The sequence below is a fragment of the Pleurodeles waltl genome, chromosome 3_1 (assembly GCF_031143425.1).
Source record: "Pleurodeles waltl isolate 20211129_DDA chromosome 3_1, aPleWal1.hap1.20221129, whole genome shotgun sequence".
Taxonomy (NCBI): Eukaryota; Metazoa; Chordata; class Amphibia; order Caudata; family Salamandridae; genus Pleurodeles; species Pleurodeles waltl.
Genome location: NC_090440.1, coordinates 418,548,519 through 418,572,800, shown reverse-complemented (window position 1 = coordinate 418,572,800; position 24,282 = coordinate 418,548,519). Strand labels below are relative to the sequence as shown.

General features: G+C 44.4%; 1 protein-coding gene across 2 annotated transcripts in view; it reads right to left on the bottom strand.

The window, feature by feature from the left end:
- Positions 1-24,282, bottom strand: part of LOC138284179 (aminopeptidase Ey-like) — a 219,394-nt gene that overhangs the window by 112,014 nt on the left and 83,098 nt on the right. For both annotated transcript variants that reach the window (XM_069222676.1, XM_069222677.1), the window contains exons 8-11: positions 12,825-12,890; positions 8,588-8,653; positions 1,936-2,111; positions 995-1,071 (exon numbers count right to left, since the gene is read on the bottom strand). In XM_069222676.1, the coding sequence (XP_069078777.1) occupies positions 995-1,071; positions 1,936-2,111; positions 8,588-8,653; positions 12,825-12,890 (385 nt within the window). The remainder of the gene's footprint in view (positions 1-994; positions 1,072-1,935; positions 2,112-8,587; positions 8,654-12,824; positions 12,891-24,282) is intronic.

Genomic DNA, 24,282 nt, shown 5'->3' with positions numbered 1-24,282 from the left:
GATATGCCCTGAAGCGTCCGTCTGTACAATGTATTCCTTGGATAAGTCAGGAGCCTTGAGCACAGGTGCTGTACATATGGGTTTTTTGAGGGATTCAAAGGGTTTCTGACAGTCCTCTGTCCAGATCAACTTTCTGAACTGTTTCTTGGAGGTCAGCTCAGTTAAAGGGGCAACAATAGTTCAATATCCCTTAATATACCTCCTGTAGTACCCTGTAAGGCTTAGGAATGCCCTCGTCTCAGTCTGAGTTTAGGGGATTGCCAGGCCAGTATAGTCCCAAACTTGGCATGCAGGGGCTGCACCTTCCTCCCACCCACAATGTAGCACAGATATCCCACAGGACCCTGCCCTATCTAAAAATACTGGCCTTGATAGTCAGGCCCACCTGATGTAGGGCCTGAAGCACCTCCTGGAGGTGCTACGGGTGTTCCTCTCAGCTGGAGCTGAAGACAGCTATGTTATCTAGGTAGGTGGCACAGAAGGCCGCCTTCCGAGCCAGGACCCTGTTCACCGTACTCTGAAAGATGCCAGGGTGATTCTTTAAGCCAAAGGGCATCACCCTGAACTGGAAGTGGCCTTCTGGGTTGGACAATGAAGACCTCTATTTTGCCCCCTCAGTCAGAAGGGTCTACTATTGCCCTGATGTGAGATCAAATGTACTGAGGAACTTGCCAGCATCCAGCCTGTCAATGGGTCGGGATGGGTAAGCATTGGTTTTGGTGACTGAATTGAGTAAAGCAGTTTCCCTGATGACATTATAAGAAAGGAAGCCACCATGACACACTTGATCTTCATTGACAGAGTATTATTGTGACTGATGTAAACATTTGTGCTCAGAAATTAATATGCAGAAACCAAAGGAATATTCATTCAATAGATTTTTCTGTTTGAGATTAAGCCAATTTTTAAATGAAGCCAAATTTAGAAATATCCAAATTGTGTTAGAATGCCACTTCTGGGATTAATTAAAAAAATCACAGATAATCTACAGTACCTGACTTTTGTTGGAGCCAGTCATTTCCCCGTACACCAGTAGATTTCAGTGACTCCATTTGAATAATCCATGTGTAGCTGCAACATTTAAAACACTACATTGTAACACTGAAATAACAGCACCCCCGCATTTTTCAAAATCCTAAAAATAAGCCAATATTATTATAATAAATGGTTAGTTGTGTGTGTGGGGGTAACATTACGTGTGGGGGGGGGTTGTGATGCATGCAATTGCATTGTGAGAGTATTTGTATGGACAAAGCAAAAACTGCAAGAGCTAAGGTAAACACATAGGCCCTCATTCTGACCCTGGCGGTCTTTGACCGCCAGGGCGGAGGACCGCGGGAGCACCGCCGACAAGCCGGCGGTGCTCCAATGGGGATTCCGACCGCGGCGGTAAAGCCGCGGTCGGACCGGCACCACTGGCGGGGTCCCGCCAGTGTACCGCGGCCCCATTGAATCCTCCGCGGCGGCGCAGCTTGCTGCACCGCCGCGGGGATTCTGACCCCCCCTACCGCCATCCAGATCCCGGCGGTCGGACCGCCGAGATCCGGATGGCGGTAGGGGGGGTCGCGGGGCCCCTGGGGGCCCCTGCAGTGCCCATGCCACTGGCATGGGCATTGCAGGGGCCCCCGTAAGAGGGCCCCTACATGTATTTCACTGTCTGCTGCGCAGACAGTGAAATACGCGACGGGTGCAACTGCACCCGTCGCACAGCTTCCACTCCGCCGGCTCGATTCCGAGCCGGCTTCATCGTGGAAGCCTCTTTCCCGCTGGGCTGGCTGGCGGTCTGAAGGAGACCGCCCGCCAGCCCAGCGGGAATGTCAGAATTACCGCCGCGGTCTTTCGACCGCGGAACGGTAACCTGACGGCGGGACTTTGGCGGGCGGCCTCCGCCGCCCGCCAAGGTCAGAATGAGGGCCATAATGTTTCAGTACATACTTGAAATCAGATGGGCGAGTCACAGGTGTGTCTGGGTCAAGCAGGAAGTGCTCCTGTGTAACTTCTCCAGTTGCTGTGTCGACAGTCACTACCGGGAAGCCCATCTGGAGTACCCATGTGTCCATGATCTCTTTGACAGGCTTAGGTAGTAATGATGGTGAGCTCTGGTCCACAGCCTATGAAGACAGTAGAATGGACTGGTCAGAAAAGAATCCAAGTGTTCCACATTGTTCACAGCTGCTCAACATCATCCACAATTACAATGTGAAAACCTGGACCTGACTGAGTGCTTGAACTCTAAATTCTGTTCAGTCATAAAGCTCTTAAATAACCATAGGTGAGATGGCTATGATGGCCCACACCCTATTCCACAGTAAATGGGATATCCGGCTGATTGGATATGAGATTGTTGCAAACACTCTACATATACGTTTATCCTGGATGAACTATGGATTAAAGACAGAAAGGCACACCAACAATGAATGGTATGATAAATGCAAACCACTGCATTAGGAGTAAGCTGATAATTGATGATCTTCTATTTTGTTTGGAAAATTCTACATTTGGAGGTGATTAGACCAGTGTCTTTTCCATCACAAGCGAGACAGTAAGGACATTTTGAGTAACAACAATCTCATCTTTCATATGTAGATTGTACTAAGGGATAGGGAAAGCATGGTCTGAGGAATAAATATTTTGGAAGAAATAAAAATAACTGTATGCTGTACAATATTTCACATCCTGGTCAAACCCACACAAGCCCTTCTCCACACTGTACTAATTCTTAATCACTCAAAAACTGTAGGAATGAATGGATGGATGGAAGGTGTAATGATAAAGACCCAGTCTATTTAAATCAAGCATTTTGGGTCCTGAGTGCTATTTGATAAGAATTATGAGACTCATGGATGCACTTATGAAGGATTTATTATTTATAGGTTTATATAATTAAAATGTGACTTATTTTGTCAACTGTGACTTTTCACTGGGATACAAATTAGTTGATCTGTAAATATGTTATCAGAGGAGATCTAATGTGTTAGCACCCAACATGAACAAAGTCACAGCGTAATACACACAGTAAAATATTTAATGCTACTACAAAATTAGCACACAGGATATGTTGTGTAATGAGTAATTCTTGGATTCCCTGGCAGCTGATCAAGCGAGTTGTTTATATTAGTCATGGCATAAAATCTCTGGAGTAGGAACAGACATGGATGCTGATTGAGAGTTTGGCAGGTAGAGTACTCTGTCACAAATGTGGTGCAGTACCAAGTCTCCTAAACAAATGGTCCACCCACTCCAGTCAGGGCAACAGTTGTGTACCCCACCAAGCTCTGCAATCAAAAACCCTACACTGAGGCCTGAAAGAGATAGAAAGTGAAGCATATTGTGCAACTTATTTAAAAAGGATGGTCTGATTCTATTTTTTTCAGTTTGGGACAACAATGGAAACTGCAACAGAGAAAATGAAATCTCTTAGGGTGTCAGGGCCATTAGTTTTTTTGGTTTTTCAAAACAAGCTCCCATTTTGGGAGTTTGTTTTTTCAAAAACAAAAACATTTGCTGAACAGCTGCCTAGAACATGATGGCTGCTCTACATATATTCAGTGCCTTCAGAGGAGCCGCTATTATAGTGCCTCCTCTGAAGGCATAGAAATATCCTCAGGACTTATAGAAATCTCAAAATGGGTGTTTAGATCTACATGTGGCAAACAACACAATTGTTCTTATCAAATGCATCCCCTCAGTATTGTACTGGGAGACTACATTTAATAAATGTTTAATGTATTTTTTTTCTCTTTTTCCCTGGTCTTCTAAAACCACTCATATACCTGACTGGACCTACCATTTTGCCATCCTGATATCTCTACTTAATGTCCTACCGAGACGTAAAAGTCAACAGAAAATAGAAGTTGTAACCTTCAGATCCTTCAAAGACTTCTCCATACACAAGTTAATGCTTCAAGTCATTTCTCACCCTATCTGCTCCAATGCCGATGCCAACACTCTTCTAAACAACTTCAACAATTTTTAGGAAACCTATGGGAACTTCCACACCAAAATTACACCAAGCAATTGCAATACAAAAACCTTCAACACCCCGGTATTCTGAAGACCTTGCTGACAATAAATGATCTATCTGCAGCGGGGAAACATGACAGAAAAATAGAACCGTTGAGGACCTCTTGATACTGATGCCCCTCTATGCAACATGTAAACTGCTCATCAAATCAGCCAAAGCAAAGTTCTATACTAACAGCACCAATGAAGTCCCACTATTCCTCACTCCACAGAAATATGCAACGGCATTAACCTCTTAGTCAGTGAAAAAATACATAGGATACCACAGCATATTGAAAACACCAGGCATATACCTCTTTTACACTTAATCCTTCCTGCAGAATCTTGCAATGGTCCGTCTTCAAAGCACTGTCTCTTGCAGATCTTGTTGACATACTCAACTCCCTCAATGTCCTTCATCCAAGCTCTCTCTAGGGACATTATCTTACCCCTACTTTTAACTGTCAATGTCTCTCGAGAAGCTCACCAGACAGTCCAGATCCTCCAACTTCTCTCTGAATAAGCAGCTCGTTTTTAATTTTCCAGTTCAGGCTGGACAGGGCAGCTGTCTGAACGACCTATTGTTACCAATGTAATAACACATACATAGAGTGAGGTTCGGTTGCTAACCTCTCTCCTCTTGCCAGTGGCAATTGAAATACAAGCATACCTTCAGAGTGTGTGCATTCCAATGCATGTCAAATGTTTTTATACCTCAAATGTATGCTGCATCCTTACATGTCACATTATTTAGCTCACAGACTCATATACAAAAAGCAGCTGTTTTTTGTTTTGTTTTTAGGTGCCCTTCATTTTTTGTAGAAAGAGCTTCCAGTCATGCCTAGGAAGGGGAGAAACATTTTTCGATTAGGAAAGTGTTAAAACTCCTGCTTTTCGCAAGGTGAGGATTTTTTGTTTTAGGTTTTTAAGCAGCATAGAATTTTCAGTTGTTCAAGTGATCTGAAAGAGACTAATAGATTTAGAATAAAATACAATAGAATAGACCACAGTAGAATGGAATAGAATAGAATAGACTAGACGCTGATGATCTTGCCAACTACCTGCCCACCCTCACCTATCCTTCATCTGAAAGATCATTGAAAAACATTAGTTTATGTTCAAATCTAAAATCACAACAATGCTAACCATCACTTGCATGACTACCAATCTAGTTTCATATCATACTGTAGCAAGAAAACTGCTACTTAATAAATTGTAGACAATACCCTCTTGGCCACAGATGAAGGTTACCCCTGTCTACTGATATGGCTCGACGTCCGAGTTCCCTTCAACACAGTTGATCATCTAACCTCATTTTCAATCTGGAGTCTTGAATGGGATTCACTGCAATATCCTTTAGTAGTCCTTCTCCTTCCTTTCCAACTGACAACAGTTTGTTCACATAAGAACCTCCAGGTCATAGCAAATCCCTTTGTTCACCAAGGTTCCATTCTGTCTCCTGTCATCTTCATCCTTTACATGAAACTGTTTGTGCTCTATTCATAGATAATAGCATCAAGATTCACCAATATGCCAATAATACATAACTACTCGAAAGTCTCCTCTGCTTGCACATCACACAGTTCTGCAATTCCAGCACCTACATGAAGCTCAACCCAAACAAGACAGAATTCCTATTATTTGCCAGGAACACCAAACAAGATACAGTATAAACCTGACTCAGTGACATCAACATTGATGGCTGCTAACCTCAACTTTCAACAAATGCCATGTCACTTAGATTCATCTGGGATCCCAATCTCACCATAATGATTTACACTGCAAAATATCCAAACCAGCCTGCTACCATACCTCTAATCTAAAGAAAGTTAAACTGTTTCCTCCAGAAAGCAACTTCAGAACTACTGTTGTAGGACTAGTACTCCTGCATATGAAAGGCAGTAATGCCATACTCCATGGCCTCCTATTCTCCACAGTGGTACCACTAAGGGGCATCCTACATGTTGTAGCACATCTGTGCCTGAAGAAATACGATCACATCACCCCTATACAGATGGAACTCAATTGGCTCCCTTTGCAGTCCTGCGTCACTTTCAAAACCAGTTGAGTCATTTACAAAGCCATCATTACCAGTAAACCCATTATCTTGGAGACAATCACACCATCTCTGATAGTTCTTTCCAGGGCCGGCTTTAGCGCTGGTGGGGCCCGGTACAGCAATCTTTTTTGGCTCCCCCCACCCCATGACCAACTCTTCAGATTCCCTCACTACCACTTGGCAAAAATGCTCCTAATCTCTCCATAGGCCCTCTCTCACATACATTTCAGTTTTTTTTAAGTGCTGGTAAAGGGTGACTTTACTAATCCACTCAGCTATCCACATAAAACATAATTCTGTTCTTTACATCAGGCATATTAACCCTTTGTGCTACTTTATGGAGAGTCAAAACTGCCACTGTACAAAACGCCAATCTCTCTCTGTAGAAGAATACTAATCACATGAGTTATCTTGACATTTTAATTGCTTCCTGAATTCTCTACGCACAAGGAACTTTTCAGCAGGTGCTTTTAAATCACAAGTTTTGTAAGTTATTGTTAAACACAGTGCCCCACTGAGGTCAGTACCCCCCATCCAGGTCAGCACCCGCTGCGGCTGCACCGCTCACACCACCCTAAAGTCGACCCTAGTTTTTGATACCTCCAGCGAAAACACCATCAGACTGCAGACTAAAAAGTGTAAAATAAAATCAACACTGTAGGCCTTTTCCATCTATGCACCCAGGATCTTGAACAACATTCTTGTGTGCATCAAGACTGCCACAAAGCTGCTCCAATTTAGGAAAGAGCTAAAAACTCACCTCTTAAAAAAATGCATCACAATGCATCACAATTCAGCTTTCTCTCGTTGTACTTGTTGAATTTATGTCTTTAGCTTGTCTTTGAACATGTACAATGCTCGACTGCCCTTTAGCTAGGTGTGCACTATAGAAATACCTTATACATTCATCCATAATTCTGCCTCTCGCCATTCGCTCTTTTAATGATAAAACTGGGCAAATAATTACATCTGGCTTTCAAGGAGGTTCTTAAATATATATATTTATTCTAAATGGATTCATTACCTCTGTATAATGAACATTGCATGTCTTCCTTCGTTATTTTGGAAAATAAAAGACTCCATGTATAGACACCGAATATCATACTTTGCCTCCTTTACATGTAAATCACTGAGGACAAACTACTTTCAGACACAAATATATGGTAGAAATTAAACTAATCTCGGAAATGTGGAATCTGGACTAGGATTTACCCAAATTCTACCTCTGCTGAGGAAATAGACCTGTGAAATGTTACCACTTCCATCTAGCAAGAAGCAGAGATAGTGAAATATAACTGAAGATATTTCCTAAATGTTGGAGAAACTGCAGCAATAATATTCTTATGGAAGAGCACGATAATAAGTAGGCTAGTGTTCCTGCACCATATGGATTTTTACCGGCCAGCAAAATTGATCGTTAAAATCGATTGACAGTTTGGCTACAACAGTAGCCAAGCCTCTGTCCCGGCCGCCACCCGAGCATTTTGTAGGCAAAGAGGGAGCAATTATTGCCCTCCCCCCAACCAGGGCACCTTTTTCCCTTTCCCTCTCCTGCTCTCCCAATTCCCTTAATGGTGCAGCGAAACCTGAGAGGGGGCCCCCTGCAGTGCTTAATTTGTGCTTGTTGTTTACGGTGCTGAGCACCGGCACTTACTTTTGAGGGCCGGTGCTTATTCTTCTGCGTCAAGCATTTGCTGCAAGCAAAAGACACACGTGGAAAAGACGGAGGAAGAGAAAAAAACGATAAAGTGTCACAATGGGAGAAAGCAGAAAGCTGCAAAAGTGATCTGAAGGGGCAGGGAGTGGCTTCAAATGGATTGAAGAGGACCGAGATGGCTTCAGGATTGCTGCCTCAGTTTCCGTGTTCCCACATTTAATTGCAGCAGCCGCAGGTTTAAGAGGAGTGCTTTGAGCACCGGCATGTTTTTATTTACAAATTAAGCACTGGCCCCCTGTAAACTACACCCCTCCCTCTGAAATAGCTCAGGAGCTCTCAGGCCAAGGTACTGTGCTGAGGAGCAATGCCGCCCACCCCCTGCATTGCAGGGCTGTGGGGGACTCTGTTACGCCACTGACTCTCCTCCTACTATGTCCGCCCAGCATCTTAGCAACTAACTTTTACCATCACTACTTAGGACAGGTGGCAAATGTGAGCTTTACTCTCCCAAAGCAGAAAAATGTGCAGAACTCTACATGGCAATACCAGGTCCGTGCAGGTATTACCCATTCTGGGGGATTAACATCTAATTGCATGATACTACTGGGGTGTTACCTCACAGTAATGTTTACATTTTAATGCAGAATTTGGACAGGAAACAGCCGTAATGCTAATTTACTCTAGAAAGATGGTAAAACACAGTAGACTGCCTAGGGCGTTGAATAATTATTTTGTTATTGATGCTGTTTGCTGAAAATTGTTATCAAATGGAATACTAAATGCGTCTACACTACCAAAAATGAGTAACAAGTAAGTAATATTGCAATAGCACCAGAACAATGCTATATAAACAAAAGTGATGCACATACCTTCTGTAAATGGAGCCACAGGTCATTGTAGTCGGTGTTATCATATGCAAATGCGTTAAGATAAGACTGTAAAAGAATACATATATATATTAATTTTCAATCAGACGTCATTATTGTTCTTCTCGGTCATGCGAATCACTGAAATTGTTTCCCAAAGTAGTTTATGCATTAGTCAATGAATGTCTCATACTACAGTGTCACGAGGATAAGGTTATATTTTTAAAGCCACAGTTAATGAATACGTGTAGATTTGCGTTTGTCTATTTAAACCTATAGATTTGAAAATTATGTTTCAGGTAGCCAAAAACATAGCATTGAGAATAATGTGAGCAGGTGCAGAAAGAAGGAAAAGAAATAACGATGAAAGACTTTCCAGCGCTAAAGCTGTGAACAACATTTACGCTTCTTTGTGGATAAGTTTGAGAACATCTGCTTAACAATAATTGGTAAAGCTTTATGGCGCCTTTTCTACGGGAATGTTTTAAAGCTCAAAGCCACATGGCAACTTAAAGTCAATATCCTGATTCTCCGTGAAGACATCAGCTCTTTATCCCGCCTTGGCCTGTTCCTGGTGGTCTGGATTATAAAGCTTGTTTCTACCCTGAGTGACTTTAAGGCAATCAAACCTCTCTTTAACTTCAGGCTGTGTTCTTTGACAGGTGAATCGATTTAACCTTCTTCCTGATTAGGGGCTGGTGAAATTAATTCAGCTATGATATAGTCAGTTCTCATGCTAAGGAAGATTTAAGCATTATAGTTACATGGTCTGGGGATTGTTCCAGTTACAGGCTTCCATAGATTCCATTGCAGTAGTCTATTCATTAGATGACAACTGGGACATTTGATGATAAGCCATAGTCTGGAGATTGTTCCAGTTACAGGTTTCCATAGATTTCTTTGCAGTAGTCTATTTGTGAGATGACAACTGGGACATTTGATGATAAGCCAAAGACTCTGGGGATGCCACGCAAAGACACCAACCATTGCAAAACAGATGTTTGGTCATATTGTTTGCTTGTGTGATAAATTAGATGAAGCTGTGTCGGCTGCTGCAACTGTCTTACATTCATTTCCTTTCTGGATATATTTATGCATTAATGACTGGCTCTTTTTGGCTGAATTTCCATCTACTGCCCTTGAATGGACTTATGAACTTATAAATAAAGACTGTGCACTCTAAAATTATTTACGTGGGTTCTCATTCTCCATAGGGTTTGGACTCTTTTCTGAAGGGGTTATGGTCCATACCCCTTAACTTTGAGTTCCCACATATAAAATTCAATTGGGCAATTAATCAGGAAGGGAATTTTGGACCTTTTGCATATGACAAGAACATTTGCAAACTGGGCTTCAGTCCATTGAGAAAAATCACATGGTCCACCAAGACAAAGCCATGGATATGTCACGGAGTATCAGGATGCAGTTCTGACAAATGTTTTTGTTGTGGGTAAATTGTCCCTAATGATTATTAAGATGGTTTTATTACCTCTAGATGTGGGCGAGCCAACAACTTAACAGGGAGAGCTGAACTAGAGTTGAGCTCGGGTCTGACTTGGATCTTAGAGCCTGGCACGAGCCTAGTCCTGAACATAATTGTTATGTAAATCATATAAAAAAATCACATAAAATATGATAAAGTCTCCTCAAAATTCACTAAAGTGTATTTCTTAATATGTGAAGGCTTTGACATTAGTAGGACACATTACAGTACAGTAAATGTGATAGTTTTGAACAACTGCATTCACATATTTGAAAATGCTTTCATAAGGAATAATGAAGAAAAAGAGTTTTTGTGATATAAAATATTTGCCTAAGATCACACAATTTAGATGGGGAAGCCATGATTTCTCTGGGGTTTTTGGTTTCACTTTGTACGACTCAATCAGTAAATGGATATTTGTCTTTTCCTTATGTTAGGGCTTTGTGTTTTTTTAACCTTTCAAATATGGAATGTTTCACACTAGCACCAGTTATATTACACAAGGTCACATGCATTATTTATAGACACTGGCAGATTAAATGATTTGCTCAGAATCACAGGATAGTGAGCCAGTACAAAGACTGAAACTTGGTTCCCCAGTCACACAGTCAGCAGCTCTGATCGTAATGCTACATCCTAAGTAGAAGGAGGGAGCCAGGCAGGCAGAAGCCACATGAAAGCTAGGCTTATTATGGGATTGAGGTTCTAACAGGACCTCAACCTGAGTCAGAGCCAGGCTTCAGACTCGAGCCTGGCTCGAACTTTCAGTGGCTCGTATACCTCTAAGTACCCCTGCACAATCTTAAGTATGATTAGAGACCATTGAGAATGATGCTAGCTTGCAAAGAACCGTTAACAATGTAATCCTCTCAGAGTGTCTCGAAAAGATTAGTGTAAAGAGTCACAAAGTGGCATGATTTCCATGAAATCTTGTTTTACAGAGGATTTGCAGGCAGTTATGTTACTTCCATTCATTTCTGCCCCTCGCAATGATGACTATGAAACCCAAGTGTTCCAATCAATTGTTAGGCGCTATTTGGGTCTCATGTGAGAGCTCTCAGGTACGCCTGTTGGTTCTGTGCAAGTGGAGGGTGAGCTAATGGCTGCAAATGAGCTGAGGCAAAGCAGATAAAAATACCATCGGTGGCTCCAGTTTTGACAACTATTTGTGGAGCCTTGAGAACAGAGCATAAACTCCAATCAGTAAAATACTGCCAATTAATTAGGCGCTGAGGTCGTGCTGACACATCACTAATAAGGCTATCTTCTGTTTCAGTTATTTTTTGCCGCTAGTCTCAGACAGGTTTGCCTGGCTTTAAATCACAAAGGGTGGCTTAGAGCCACTGTGGCATTATCAGCTCATCCACTGATCGAGGCAACTCTTTGTATTTTGCTTAGCCAGCATATTGCCTATTTCAACTGCAGTTCATACAGAACACTGCTCCCACACCTTGAAACATATATCTCAAAATATTTGTTCCCTTTATTGTTTAATAAGCATCACTTTCAAATGTTAAATGTGGCTCAGATGTCAATGCATGGCACTATAGATAACTTTCTAAAGAAAAAAAATCTATCACCTTGTTTCTATCAAGACAGCCTTGATCTGCACATTCGAGTGTTAGTGCAAAGAAAGCAGCTCATTTTTCGGTTGAGCGTAAGCGTTGACCTCATGTATACTTTTAATATACTTCTTGTGACTTAAAGCGATTTCATTTGTTGGTTGCAGTGTCCTTTAAAGATTCTTGCTTGCTAGTGGTGAGTTCTACCATTTCCTCCCTTCTTTTTCTGTTTGAGAGCAGTGACCAACTAATATATTATTCCACTTTGGTTTCTTTATCTGTTGCTGTGATGGACTACTTTTGTTATTTCTTTGTTGCTGCCTTTGTTGTGGGTGTTTTAGGCTGGTAGCTGCCTGCATTTTATTGCAGCATTCCGCTATTCCCATCTCCTCCCATGTCACTGACTTTTGGTTTGGCTTTATTCTAGTGCTATCTTTGTTTACCTCTGGCTCCAGGTACATTTGTTCCAAAATAAAATCTTTAATAAAAGGTAGCTTCTAGGTTTAGTTTTTTAGATGTTATCTTAGCACTGCCCAGCATCTGTTGATTAATGTTCTTTCAGTACAGCTCAGCGCACATACATTGATTTAATATTGAAGTAAGCTTATTTTTGCGTGTTTATGTAACATTAAAACAAGCTACTTTTACAAAAGACACACACTGTGGTTAAACGTTTAGCTCACTGCTCATGAAAGCCACAAGATGCCCTTTCTCCCCCCGTCGTCACACATCATTTTATTTAGCTCATAGACTCATATACAGAAAGCAGCTGGATTTTCTTTTCAGGTGAATGATCTTCCAATCCTGCTTAGGAAGGAGGAAGAAACATTTTCAGTTTAGGAAAGTGTTAACATTCCTGCTTTTCTCAAGGTGAGGAAAGTTTGTTTCAGGTTTTAAATTGGCATAGAATTTTCATTTGTTCAGGAGGCTTGGAAGAGAGAAATATAATAGAATAACTAAATGGTAAGCACGGGTGGAAACGAGGATGTTTTCATTAAAAGTAGATTGTTAGAGAAAGAGATTAAAGGGTCAAATATGAAACAAAACAAAAAGAAGAGTTTGCATTGGAACAGTTTTTAGCAGTCCGTCGTGATTGACTAGCAATGTTTAAAATAATTGGTAAATCCACATGGGACATGCTTTTTGTGAATTTAAAGGCCACTATTTAAATGACCAGTGATCAATATATACTTACGGTCAGCCCTTGCACAAACACCTTCTCTGACAAGAACTCTGACAGCATTCGAATGACCGAAGCTCCCTGTGAAGAGAGCCAATACAATAAAACGTGAGTGGCCACTAAAGAGAATGATTATACCTTTACATGCGATTTCTTGCTACAAATAATGGCATTAAAGTGTTTTAGAAACTTTACATGAACTTGGCTCATGAAACCTCTCTAGTATGTCTAAAGAGAACGGAGGACTGCACACTTACTGCTGCTTTATCCATTTATCATTTATGAACCAGGCAAATAAATATTAAAATTGCCTTATTATGTAAAGTCAATGGGTTTTTGCAGTTAATCAGGGCCGCAGCCAGTGTTTTCAAATATGTATATCAAGATTCCTTTGTACATCCTGCCACCCCTCTGCCTGCTTGACACCTGCACAACCTGTTTGGCAAGTTACATGACCAGGAATCCCCTAGACTTTGACTATTTGATCCACTATTTACCAATGGGTGTGAATGCAGCCACACAATTGCAAAGGCATTTCTATATCCCAAAATGTATGCAAATATGTGCAATTTTACTCAGTGCCATTGGCCAGAGGCTAGAGGCTAAAGATAGTTTATGGTGCACAGATGCTACACTGAAATCTTAAACCTAAGGCATCACTGCTGCACCACTGTGCGGTGGAAGTAGCCCAAGGATTCTCTCAGAGGTGGCTTTCAGTCCCCATAATAAGGGAGTCAATCTGGACCGCACCCTTCATGTTGGTGACCTTCAACCCCTTTTATCTACACTCTGCCCCAACTGCCAGGTTTGCTATGTTGGTATATACATTCACTTACAACCCTAAAATAGATTCTTAAGTGAAAGTTCCAAGCCATCTTCAACTGGAGTACAGTCCCCAATATCACTCCCTCCCAAGGGCCGCAAGAACAAAACAAGTCTCAGTTTCAAATCCTGTGAATTGCAAGACCACACATTGCGATCATGAAAGGTTTCTTTGCTAGTTAAATACATTTTATAAGTTGCAAAATTCTTTCCTCCTCACAAATGTATTTCTATCTTGCACTGCCAGCGTCGGTGGTAAACAGTGGTTCTAGAAACATAGCATTGTTTCACTAATGCCATTCCTAACAGGAAAAGTTGTTTTTTAAGGCACAAAGGCCCTCATTCCAACCCTGGCGGTCTCTGACCGCCAGGGTGGAGGGCAACGGAAGCACCGCCAACAGGCTGGCGGTGCTTCCAGGGCTTTTCTGACCGCAGCGGTAATGCCGCGGTCAGAAAAGGGGATCCGGCGGTTTCCCGCCGGATTACCCCTGGCCCGGAGAATCCTCCATGGCGGCGCTGCTTGCAGCGCCGCCATGGGGATTCCGACCCCCTTGGCGGGAACAGGTGTCGTGGGGCCCCCTAACAGGGCCCCATTAAGATTTTCACTGTCTGCTTTGCAGACAGTGAAAATCGCGACGGGTGCAACTGCACCCGTTGCACCCCTGCAACTCCGCCGGCTCCGTTCGGAGCCGGCTTCATTGTTGCAGGGTCTTTCCCGCTGGGCCGGCGGGCGCCCTTTTGGCGGTCGCCCGCTGGCCCAGCGGGAAAGTCAAAATGACCCCCGCGGTCTTTTGACCGCGGAGCGGTCTTTCGACGGGGTAACGTTGTCGGGCGGCCTGCGCCGCCCGCCAAAGTTAGAATGACCCCCAATCTGTCCTTTTAAATGCCACGAGCTGCTTTAACCTTTTAAGTGTGCTTGAAGAACAACTCCAAAGTGAAGATGACGTGGATAGTTCTTTAACTACAGAAACAAAGAAAATCCTTCTGGTGCAAGTATGACCCAAGCTTATTTTTAAAAAAATCAGTGCGACGAACAGGGCCCACAACATGCTGACATCACACTGACTGAAAGTGAAACCAGTCGATTCTATTAGCACCAATAGGTTTCACAATGATCAGTGCTCGTGAGCGATATCTCAGACCTCAAGCACCAATCCACTGTACCACTGGAAAGAGGATCGCCACAGGACAGTGGTCTACAAGCAGGGCTCCACCCACAAGACACTGAGGAAAGAGGGGCCAGTCCGCTAAGCTTAGTCAAGTGGACTCACAATTAAAAAGAGGAAAAATCTTTATGCACCCCCTTTGGGTACCCACTTATTGTCAATGACAGGAACGGATGACAACTCTGACCATATGAAGTCATTGTGCTCTTCACACAGTCCCTGGTTTGATCCCTTCTTGTCTCAGCTAATTGACCCAGCCACACAAGTACGGTGCCCTTTTTATTCCGAAAAGTATGGCAACATTGGATGGAAGGAATTTTGTGGATCCCCCCAGATTCCGGAACATGGTTTGAGATTTGCTGGGCATTTGGGGTACGAAACCTCCATGGGAGCCACACAAGTCACACCACCTAGGGCTCTCTTGGTTGAATTTGCTGAAATGTCTAGGCGAGCAGCCAAATTCCGATCTAAAAACTGCAGCCACCCATATGATAAAAGGGTCCATTTTCATGGTAAATATTTGTTTTCTCTATTTTGCATTTTAGGGTGATAAGCCCAGACACACAAGTGGGGTGCTGCTTTTCCTGAAAAAAGTGTGGCAATTCAAAATAGTAGCATATTTACTATTATTAATTTACTTTCTCTCTATCTATGTCTTCTAAATGTAAGGCAGTGTGGCTGAAAGTGCATATATTGCAAAATGGTCTCTCTCTGAATCTCCAGATAGTGTGGTTAATCCCACTTTCACATTTGTATAAATGCCCACTATACCTAAACTCAATATCATAAGTACATTTAAAAATTCAAAGGTTTCTTTCTTACACATTTTCCCTTCAGTAGAATTTACCATATTAGTTGCTGCATGGTTGATACACAATGGAAAATCATTATATGCTGCAGCTCAGATGTTGGCTCTGGGTATCACAGTTTTGGACAACCTACAATTATTATATATCTTAGTGATCAGGATGATCCTATAAATACAATACTATATTAGGTTTATAAATAACCCCTGTGGCAAACAATTACAGACGAAAAAAGTGTCACATATTTGTACTATTTTTGATTATTTTAGAATTCAGTGATTAGTTTCTTTGGGAAAACCATAAGCAATCTACACAAATAAGCCCTAGCTGAATTCCAAATGTTGTCTACTTTTCTGAAATGTATATATTTCTGAGCTTGCCTATGAATTTCATACCTGTTTAGACCACTGTTAGAAATGGGGTTTCTGGTTGGTTAGGATATGCACCTAAGCCAGGCAGAACCCACCCACTCTAGTCAGGGCCAGGGAGTTACATGTCCAAAATAACCCCTGCTCACCCCCTTGGTAGCTTGGCACGAGCAGTCAGGCCTAACCCGGAGGCAATGTGTAAAGCATTTGCACAACACACACAACACATGTGACGCAAAATGTACACCACAAAGTAAACACAACACTGAGCTACGTAAAAATAAGCTGTATTGCACAAAACATAATTAGACCAACATTACACTTAGTAATACCCTGCTACCTTAGCAGTTGTCAGAATGTTACACAAGTTACTAATACTCTGCAAGGATACGCAGTTGTCACATTAGAACACATAAGTACTCAGGATTCTGCAACATAAGCAGTAGTCAGGAATTACAGTAAAGACATCTATGCACTTGTCATGAATACCTCGTAAATACCCGTAAAAGGAACATTAGTGAACATATCACAAGTCATAAAAAATACATATCAGCATGTCATGCCCCTAAAAGGAACATCAGCACATATATGTAGCATCATAAAAGCAGGTAGGAAACATATAAACCCCCCAAGGTCCATACTAGGCTCACTGAGCCAATAAATCCTAAAACGATGATGAAGAAGAGGCACTCCTAGTGCCTAGAAGCGGAAGATATGGCCCCTGGTGCTCCTGTTCATTAAATTGGGGGCCATGCGTTGGTTCTGGGGGGAGGGAGCCGGTCTGCACCCTCTCTGGTGCTGCGTGTTGAGGCCCATTTGGGGCTCTTGCCAGAATACTGGTGCCAGCACATTCGATGGGCCCCCCACGGGTCACAACTATACCTTCTGCGGGGGGCACCACCAACAGATGCTCAAAAGGTTACTGGGGCATTCGTGCCCCTAAGGCAGTGGCCGGGGGGGAAGGGAACTCCCTTTCCGTCCCGTGCCCTGCGTTGGTGTAGGCAGCCGCCCCGTCCTCGGGGCGGCTGCTTAAAATGAAGAGTGAAGCAGGGGCCTCCAATGAGGCTTGCCTCCTGCTCCACAAAGCGGCTGCACCCAACACGGTGCACGAGCCGCTCTCCTGCCTGACCTGGGCGGTTGCGTTGAGCAGGCACCAAGGAAGGTGCCTGCAGGTGCCCCGGCGGTGCATCTAAAAGCGCGCTTTGGCCAGGGGGCAGGGTTAGAGTGCGCTCGCTCCTTTTCTCCTTTTCTTGGTGCTCTGGGGGCACTGGCTGAAGCGCGATGTGCACGAACAACAGAAACCACTCGGGCTGCAGTGGTGAAGTCGGGCAGCAGAATGGAGCGCTTTCGAGTGCAGATGACCCTGGGTCATGGGTTTCAGACAGCAAGTCAGAAGTGCTTTTCAAAGTGCTGGGGGGGTCAAACAGAAAGTAAGGCACTTTCCAAAGTGCTCTACTCGGAATCCCACAAAGCTGGAGCACTCCTTGTGCTCTAAATCATTACAAGGGTCACGGGCCACGGCACCCTGCCCCGGGGAACAGTGAAAGCAACAAGAAGCACAGGGCTGGTGGGCCCAACTACAGGCCAGCACAAGAGGTGCAGATGGTGGCAGTTCCTCCCAGTGACCAGGCTGGTCACAGGTCAGCACAGCAGCAGCAGTCCAAGGTGGTGTCCTGGTGAGTTCATTCAGCAGCGTCCTGTGTCCAGTTTCAAGTCCCAAGAATGTTCAAATTGTGCGGACTATTCCCCTGTACTTATACTAAGTTTACACTGTGTTTTACAATGGGGAGGAGAGGGGGTTCCAACCAGTTACAACTGGTTCTGGGAGTGCCCTTTCTCTCCTCCAGCACAGGCTCCAAACATCAGTGGGGGTAAATGACCCTATTGTGTGAGGCCAGGACACAGCCTTAATAAATGCAGGTGTGCCCGCCTCTCCTTTCTCTCAGCCCAGGAAGGCTACGCTATATGTAGATGCACCTCTGTGACACCTCCACCCTCCCTGTGTACAGGCTGTCTGAAAAGTATGCACAAAGCCTCAACTGTCAGTCTGCCCAGACGTGAATTGGAGGCAAGCTTCAAAAACACCAGAGTTATAAACACAGATAAATGTGCACTTTCTAGAAGTGGCATTTCTGTAATAGTAATAAAAAATACACCTACACCAGTAAGCAGCATTTCTTATCACTATCACAACCATACCAAACATGCCTACGCTACCCCTCATAAATCAGACAATACCCCTTACACATAAGGCAGGGCATTTCTAATGCAATCCTATGAAAAGGCAGCACTCACAGCAGTGAGACACCAAGTTAGGCTGTTTGTCACTACCAGGACAGGCCACACAAACTGGCACATGTCCTGCCTTCTACATACATGGCGACCTGCCCATAGTGCTAGCTAGGGCGTACCTTAGGTGTGACTTACATGTAGTGAAAGGGGAGTTCTGGGCCTGGCAAATAAATGTAGATGCCAGGTCCCTGTGGCAGAAAACTGTGCACACAGGCCCTGCGCTAGCAGGCCTGAGATAGGTTTGAAAGGCTACTTCAGTGGGTGGCGCAAGCAGCGCTGCAGGTCCACTAGTAGCATTTAATTTACAGGCGCTGGGTATAGGGATACCCCTTTACAAGGGACTTATAGGTAAGTTAAATATGCCAATTAGGTATAAGCCAATCATACCAATTTTGCATGGTTAGCAGTGCAAAAGTGCTCAGAGTCATAACGTCAGCCAACAAAGGTCAGAAAAACAAGGAGGCAAAAGGCAAAAAGTCTGGGGAATGACCCTGTAAAAGGACCAGGTCCAACAACCACAAACTGCAAGTAGATAGAAAACACAAGAAAATAGAAAAATTGACTACCACTTAGAGATGAAAACAACAAATATGATGCAAAATGTTTTCACAACTCTTCATTTTTTAAGAAAGCTGGGATGATCTCATACGCCGACAACACCCAGCCGATCCTCTCCCTCACCAAGGACTCCGCCAAGACCTACCTCCACGAAGGAATGAAAGCCATCACTGAATGGATGAAGAGCAGCTGCCTCAAACTCAATTTCGACAAGACGGAAGTCCTCATCTTCACCTCCACCCCCTCCGCATGGGATGACTCCTGGTGGCCTGCCACTCTTGGAACCACTCCGACTCCCACCGACCATGCATGAAACCTAGGATTCATCTTGTACCCCTCACTATCCATGGCCCAGCAAGTCAACGCCATCTTCTACTCCTGTTTCAACACCCTCCACATGCTCCGAAAGATCTACAAATGGATGCCCAACGAAACCAGAAAAAGCGTCAACCAAGCCCTCGTAAGCAGCAAGCTGGATTACGGCAATGCGCTCTACGCAGGAACCATGGCCAAACTCCAGAAGAAGCTGCAACGCATCCAAAATGCCTCCGCACACCTCATCCTGGAAATCCCCCGCCACTGCCACATCACAGATTACCTGAAAAGCCTGCACTGGCTCCCAGTCAACAAGAGAATCACCTTAAAACTCCTCACCCACGCACAAAAAGCACTACACAACACCAGACCAGAATACGTCAACAGACGACTCTCCTTCTACACCCCTGACCCGGCATCTCCGCTCCGCTGACCTCGCCCTCGCAACCGTCCCACGCGTCCACAGAACTACAGCCGGCGGTAGATCATTCTTGCACCTCACCACCAAATTGTGGAACACTCTTCCCACCCACCTGCGCCAGACCAAAGACCTCCTTACCTTCAGGAAACTGCTCAAGACCTGGCTGTTCGAGCAGTAGCAGCACCTCCCCCTCTCCGTTTCCCCCCTTCCCTCTTCAGCACCTTGAGACCCTCACGGGTGAGTAGTGTGCTTTACAAATTCCTGATTGATTGATTGATTGATTGTCAACTTAGCACAGTAAGCACGTTTTAATGCCATTTTTAGAAGAAAAAAAATATTTTCTTACACAGCATTTGTTTCTAATTTTTACAAAACTGTCGCTACATTTACATTTCCTCCAGGGAAATGCAAACTCAGGGTAGCTTCAGATTTCCGTACTTTCAGGAATAATAGGACCCAAGTTCAGCCTGGATAACTTTAATGGAAAACTATTTATGAAGGCTTAAGCACAGAGTGCCCTAAATGTAAAAACAAATGCTCATCAATGGGGCAGACAAATCATCAGCAGTTATGTGGTAAACAAAAGTAAATGTTTTCCTGCTATAAATGTACTTGCAAGGTTTCACAAAATGTGACCAGCAACATTAATATTTATTAGGCAGGAGGATTTGCTACCTTGTGCTAATCCATATTTTGTGATGCAAATGATTAGTACTCTAGTCACATCACAAGAATTCAGATCAAGTCGCAAAAGGATGGTCTGCAATTTGCACCCACTTTTTATGACCTGTCCAGAGAAGCATTCAGCACTGTCCTGGGCTTGTAAATTAGATTTTAGAGGGATTCAAGCATAACTTCAGTACCTGTAATTGCTTTGTATTTAGGGGTGGGTGAAAAATCCCTCTCAACTGGTGGAATTCATGGAGTTTTGCCTACTTTGCATTCAAAACTTTGCTAACTGCCACGTTTTTCCTCACATGCAGCTTGCCACTGTTAAGTTGGCTAGCAATAATGTCCATCTCTTAGTGTGATTTTCAGGAGCTAGAAGGCCTACTGGTGAGATTTCTCAATGGGGGCTTTCATGGCAGGTTGCAACAGTTTGTGTTGAGAAAGCTGCCACTTTAGTAGGAAATCTACTAGAGTGGCAAAACGAAGCTGCTCATTCTGGCATGCTGCATAGTGCTGTTCACACTGATTTTACACCTTGGAACAAGCTCCTGGAGCTAAAAATCATCACAAGCATTGCAACATGCCCAAATTCTGCTTGCTCACAGACCTTTGCAGAGTAAAACTCTACAAGACCTGCCACCCCTTAATTGTATGAAGTTTCGTTCATGAACTGTAAATATGAATGTGAAACATGCTGTAGTTATTATGGGTATCCAAAGTTCCAAAAATATTAATCTATAAGCTTTGTGAAGCCTATCAAAGTATTGAAAGTTCATCAAAAAATATTTTTAAATGGTTTCAAAACATCTTGCAGAGATAGGTTTTATGAAAAAAATAATTTGCATGAAAACTATTCTACAATTCCCCTAGTTGTGCAAATGTTTGCTCACAGTTGATGTTTTGCAAGGATTACAAATGTGTAAGTTCATGAAACTGTGAAGTTACTTACCTTTGTAAAACATTTCCAGTGAAATTACACTTTTTGCAAACACCTTGTGTTCTCTTTTTATAGCAATCCCCATACAGTAATGATGGGCACCGAGTGCACTGACACATACTTTAACAACAGTGGAAGATCACTCTCCATCGGCATCCAGGATCTCAGTCAAACATTGGATAGAGAAGTAAATGTTGTCTGTCCTTCTTTCCAATAAACAGTTTTACTTAAATACACTGAAACACTGCTAGTGACGTAATCATCTCTGGAAGGAAGTTTGTTCCCTATATCAAATGTACTTGGTAATGTAGAACAAGTTCTGCAAGACTAGCTTTGTTTTCTGCCATAGAATAGTCCTACTGGTGGCATGCATAAAATCAGTCACTCATTCATATGTGTACTTTTTGAATACACTTCATGTGAGCTGCCATATTATTTAGTTGCTTTCATCCTGGAGCCATATTTTATCTGACTGCAAAGTGAATCTGAGGGATTCCCTACTCAGTTGCCTGTCCAAAAGACTAGAGTCCTCATCTTCCTCCAATCCAGAATAAGATATCAGATGTGTCAAGAATATGTTTCACTTTGTGATTGTACTTTGGGAGAAACCATGGGCTAGATGAGGGGCAGGGGTCATAAAGAGTTGGGCTTTGGACTCTGCTTCCCCCACAGCAATAAGGAACTCATTTTGTGCCACCTCCCATGTCCGGGAGAGGTTTTACTTGGAGACAAACGTGGTTATTATGAACATGGCGGTAAACACCGCCCGCCGGTGGTGGCTGTAACTACCGTCAACAGTCTGGTGGTCTAGACTGCCAAATAATGAAGCAAATGAAAAACTAGTAGTGGTCCATCCACACAGCGCCATCTTTGTAGTCCTGATGAGGATGGAGGAGGCCGCCCACAGGCTGTCGGAAAGGTCCTACCCACCCACCAAATAATGAAACACAAGACCGCCATCAGTTCTGGGGCGGGAACCACCACCAGGTAAAGCGGAGCGGAAATGGCAATATAAAAGGACACACTTACCGGAAGCACACACAACAAGCCTATGGAGACATGGAGAGATAGTTGGAAATAATGCCAATGCTGCTCCTTGCCATATACCTCCAGGACCGTGACCGCCGACGAAGATGACAACAGTAAGTACCGCAGCCTAGTACACCTGGGAAGAAAGGGCACAGTTACACATCCACCCCACCCACCCTGCAACACACTCCCAACCCCTCCCACATCCCAAGCCAAACATACTATAACAAAATGTACCTACCAGACACAAGCCAACAAAGATCTGCACCAAAGTACACACGTGTACATCACCCCTCCATAGTGAAATGCTGTACAATGACACCATATGGTGCCAGGAGCACTACTGGACACTGAAACTTTACTTACAAAGACATTACGTCATGTTCAAATAAGGCCATTGGCCAGTCCATAAAAAATAGCCTGAAGGGCCAAAGCAGGCCAAACTTGACTCCCACATGTGCATAGGGTACTCCACTTGAAAGGGGCATCAATGGGGCAGCCAGGCACCTCAAGGAACAGGGGCAGGGGGTGGTGGGGGTGAGGACTTACGTCTGTAAGGGGGGGGCTTGGGCTTAGGTTTGGGAAGTGGAGGGGGTTTGGGCTTGCCCTTGGAAGGAGGGGGAGTGGGCTTGGACCGGGGAGTGGCAGAGGGACCTGGCGCAACACAGGGCTTCTTCCTCCCTGGGGAAGGAGCATGGGAATAGGAAGGGCGGACTGGGGCGGACTTGGACGTGGAAGGAGTGGACTGGGCAAGGAGATGGGTACGTTTAGGGACAAGACGGGGTTGGCCAGTGGGTTTGAACAGGTCAACACAGGAGTGGAAAAGCTTCTTAGGGGCAGTTGGAGGGGATTTGGAGGCAGGTCTGGGAGTGAAGGTTGAGGGAGTGCTTGTACCAGGTGTAGATGTGACGAACGTAGATGCAGGTGCCTGTAAAGTATGCTGATGTGTTGTGGATGTGTGTGGTGTGGATGTCTGAGAATGTTAGAGTGTTTTGGGAGGAGGGGTGTGGACACAGTGGGAGAAGCCTGCTCCCAGTTACATGGATGTTGTCTGGGTGTCTGCAGGTCTGGTGAGTGTGCTGCAAGTGTCTGGCAATGTAGTTGTGGTGAGTGCAGGTGTGGTGTCTGGGGTGCATGTCTGGATGTCAGATGTTGTGGTGACTGCATGAATGGGGGCAGCAGCAGTGACTGAGGGTGCAGTGAATGTGGGTGTGCATGGTGAGGTGACAGACAGGGTGGCAGGGGAGGTTGACAGACTGGGGAAGAGGATGTTGTTGTGTGTGCTTTGGTATGTTGGGTGTGTGCCTGCCTGTGGTGGGAAGTGTGGTGATGGGGTTTGTCTGTGTGCTTCTTGTGCGTTGATCTGTGTGCATGGCTGTCTGTACGTGTGCTTGGGATGGGTGAAGGGAGTGGGGTGCTGGAAGGGGTAGAGGTGGTGGGAGGGGGACGGAAAGACCAGGGACACTGGCTGCCGTCAAAGAGGAGGCCAGAGCCTGGAAAGATCTCTGTAGGCCAGACATGGCACCGTGAATGCCTTCCAAGTATGCATTGCTTCATCTGGGATGCTAGCCCCTGGATGGCATTTACAATGGTTGTCTGCCCTACAGAGATGGTCCTCAGGAGGTCAATAGCCTCCACTGTGAGGGCAGAAAGGCTGACTGGGGCAGGGGATGAGGTGCCTTGGGCGAAGGAGATGCCCACCTTCCTGGGTGAGCGGGCATGGGCAACTGGGTGGGGAGCAACTGGGAGGGCCATGATGGCATGGGGGTGGCGGAAGATGGCATAGAATGGGTGTGCCCATTAGGGTCCGCCAACAGTAGGGAGCTCCCATCGGAGGAGGTATCAGAGTCACTACCTCCAGTGGTAGTTGCCTCCCCTGTGGTACTCCCCTCGCCCTCCAACCCACTGGTACCCTTGGCATCTGTCAACTCTGCCTCCTTGGAACCGTAGGCTGCTGCATCCCCACTCGCCGGTGCCACTGCCCCCTCACCAGATAATGCTGATGTACACAAAGGACACAAGAGCACAGGGGTGGAGAGACAAAACAAGGGAGAACTTTGTCAAAACCTGAATGTATGTACATCTCTGGC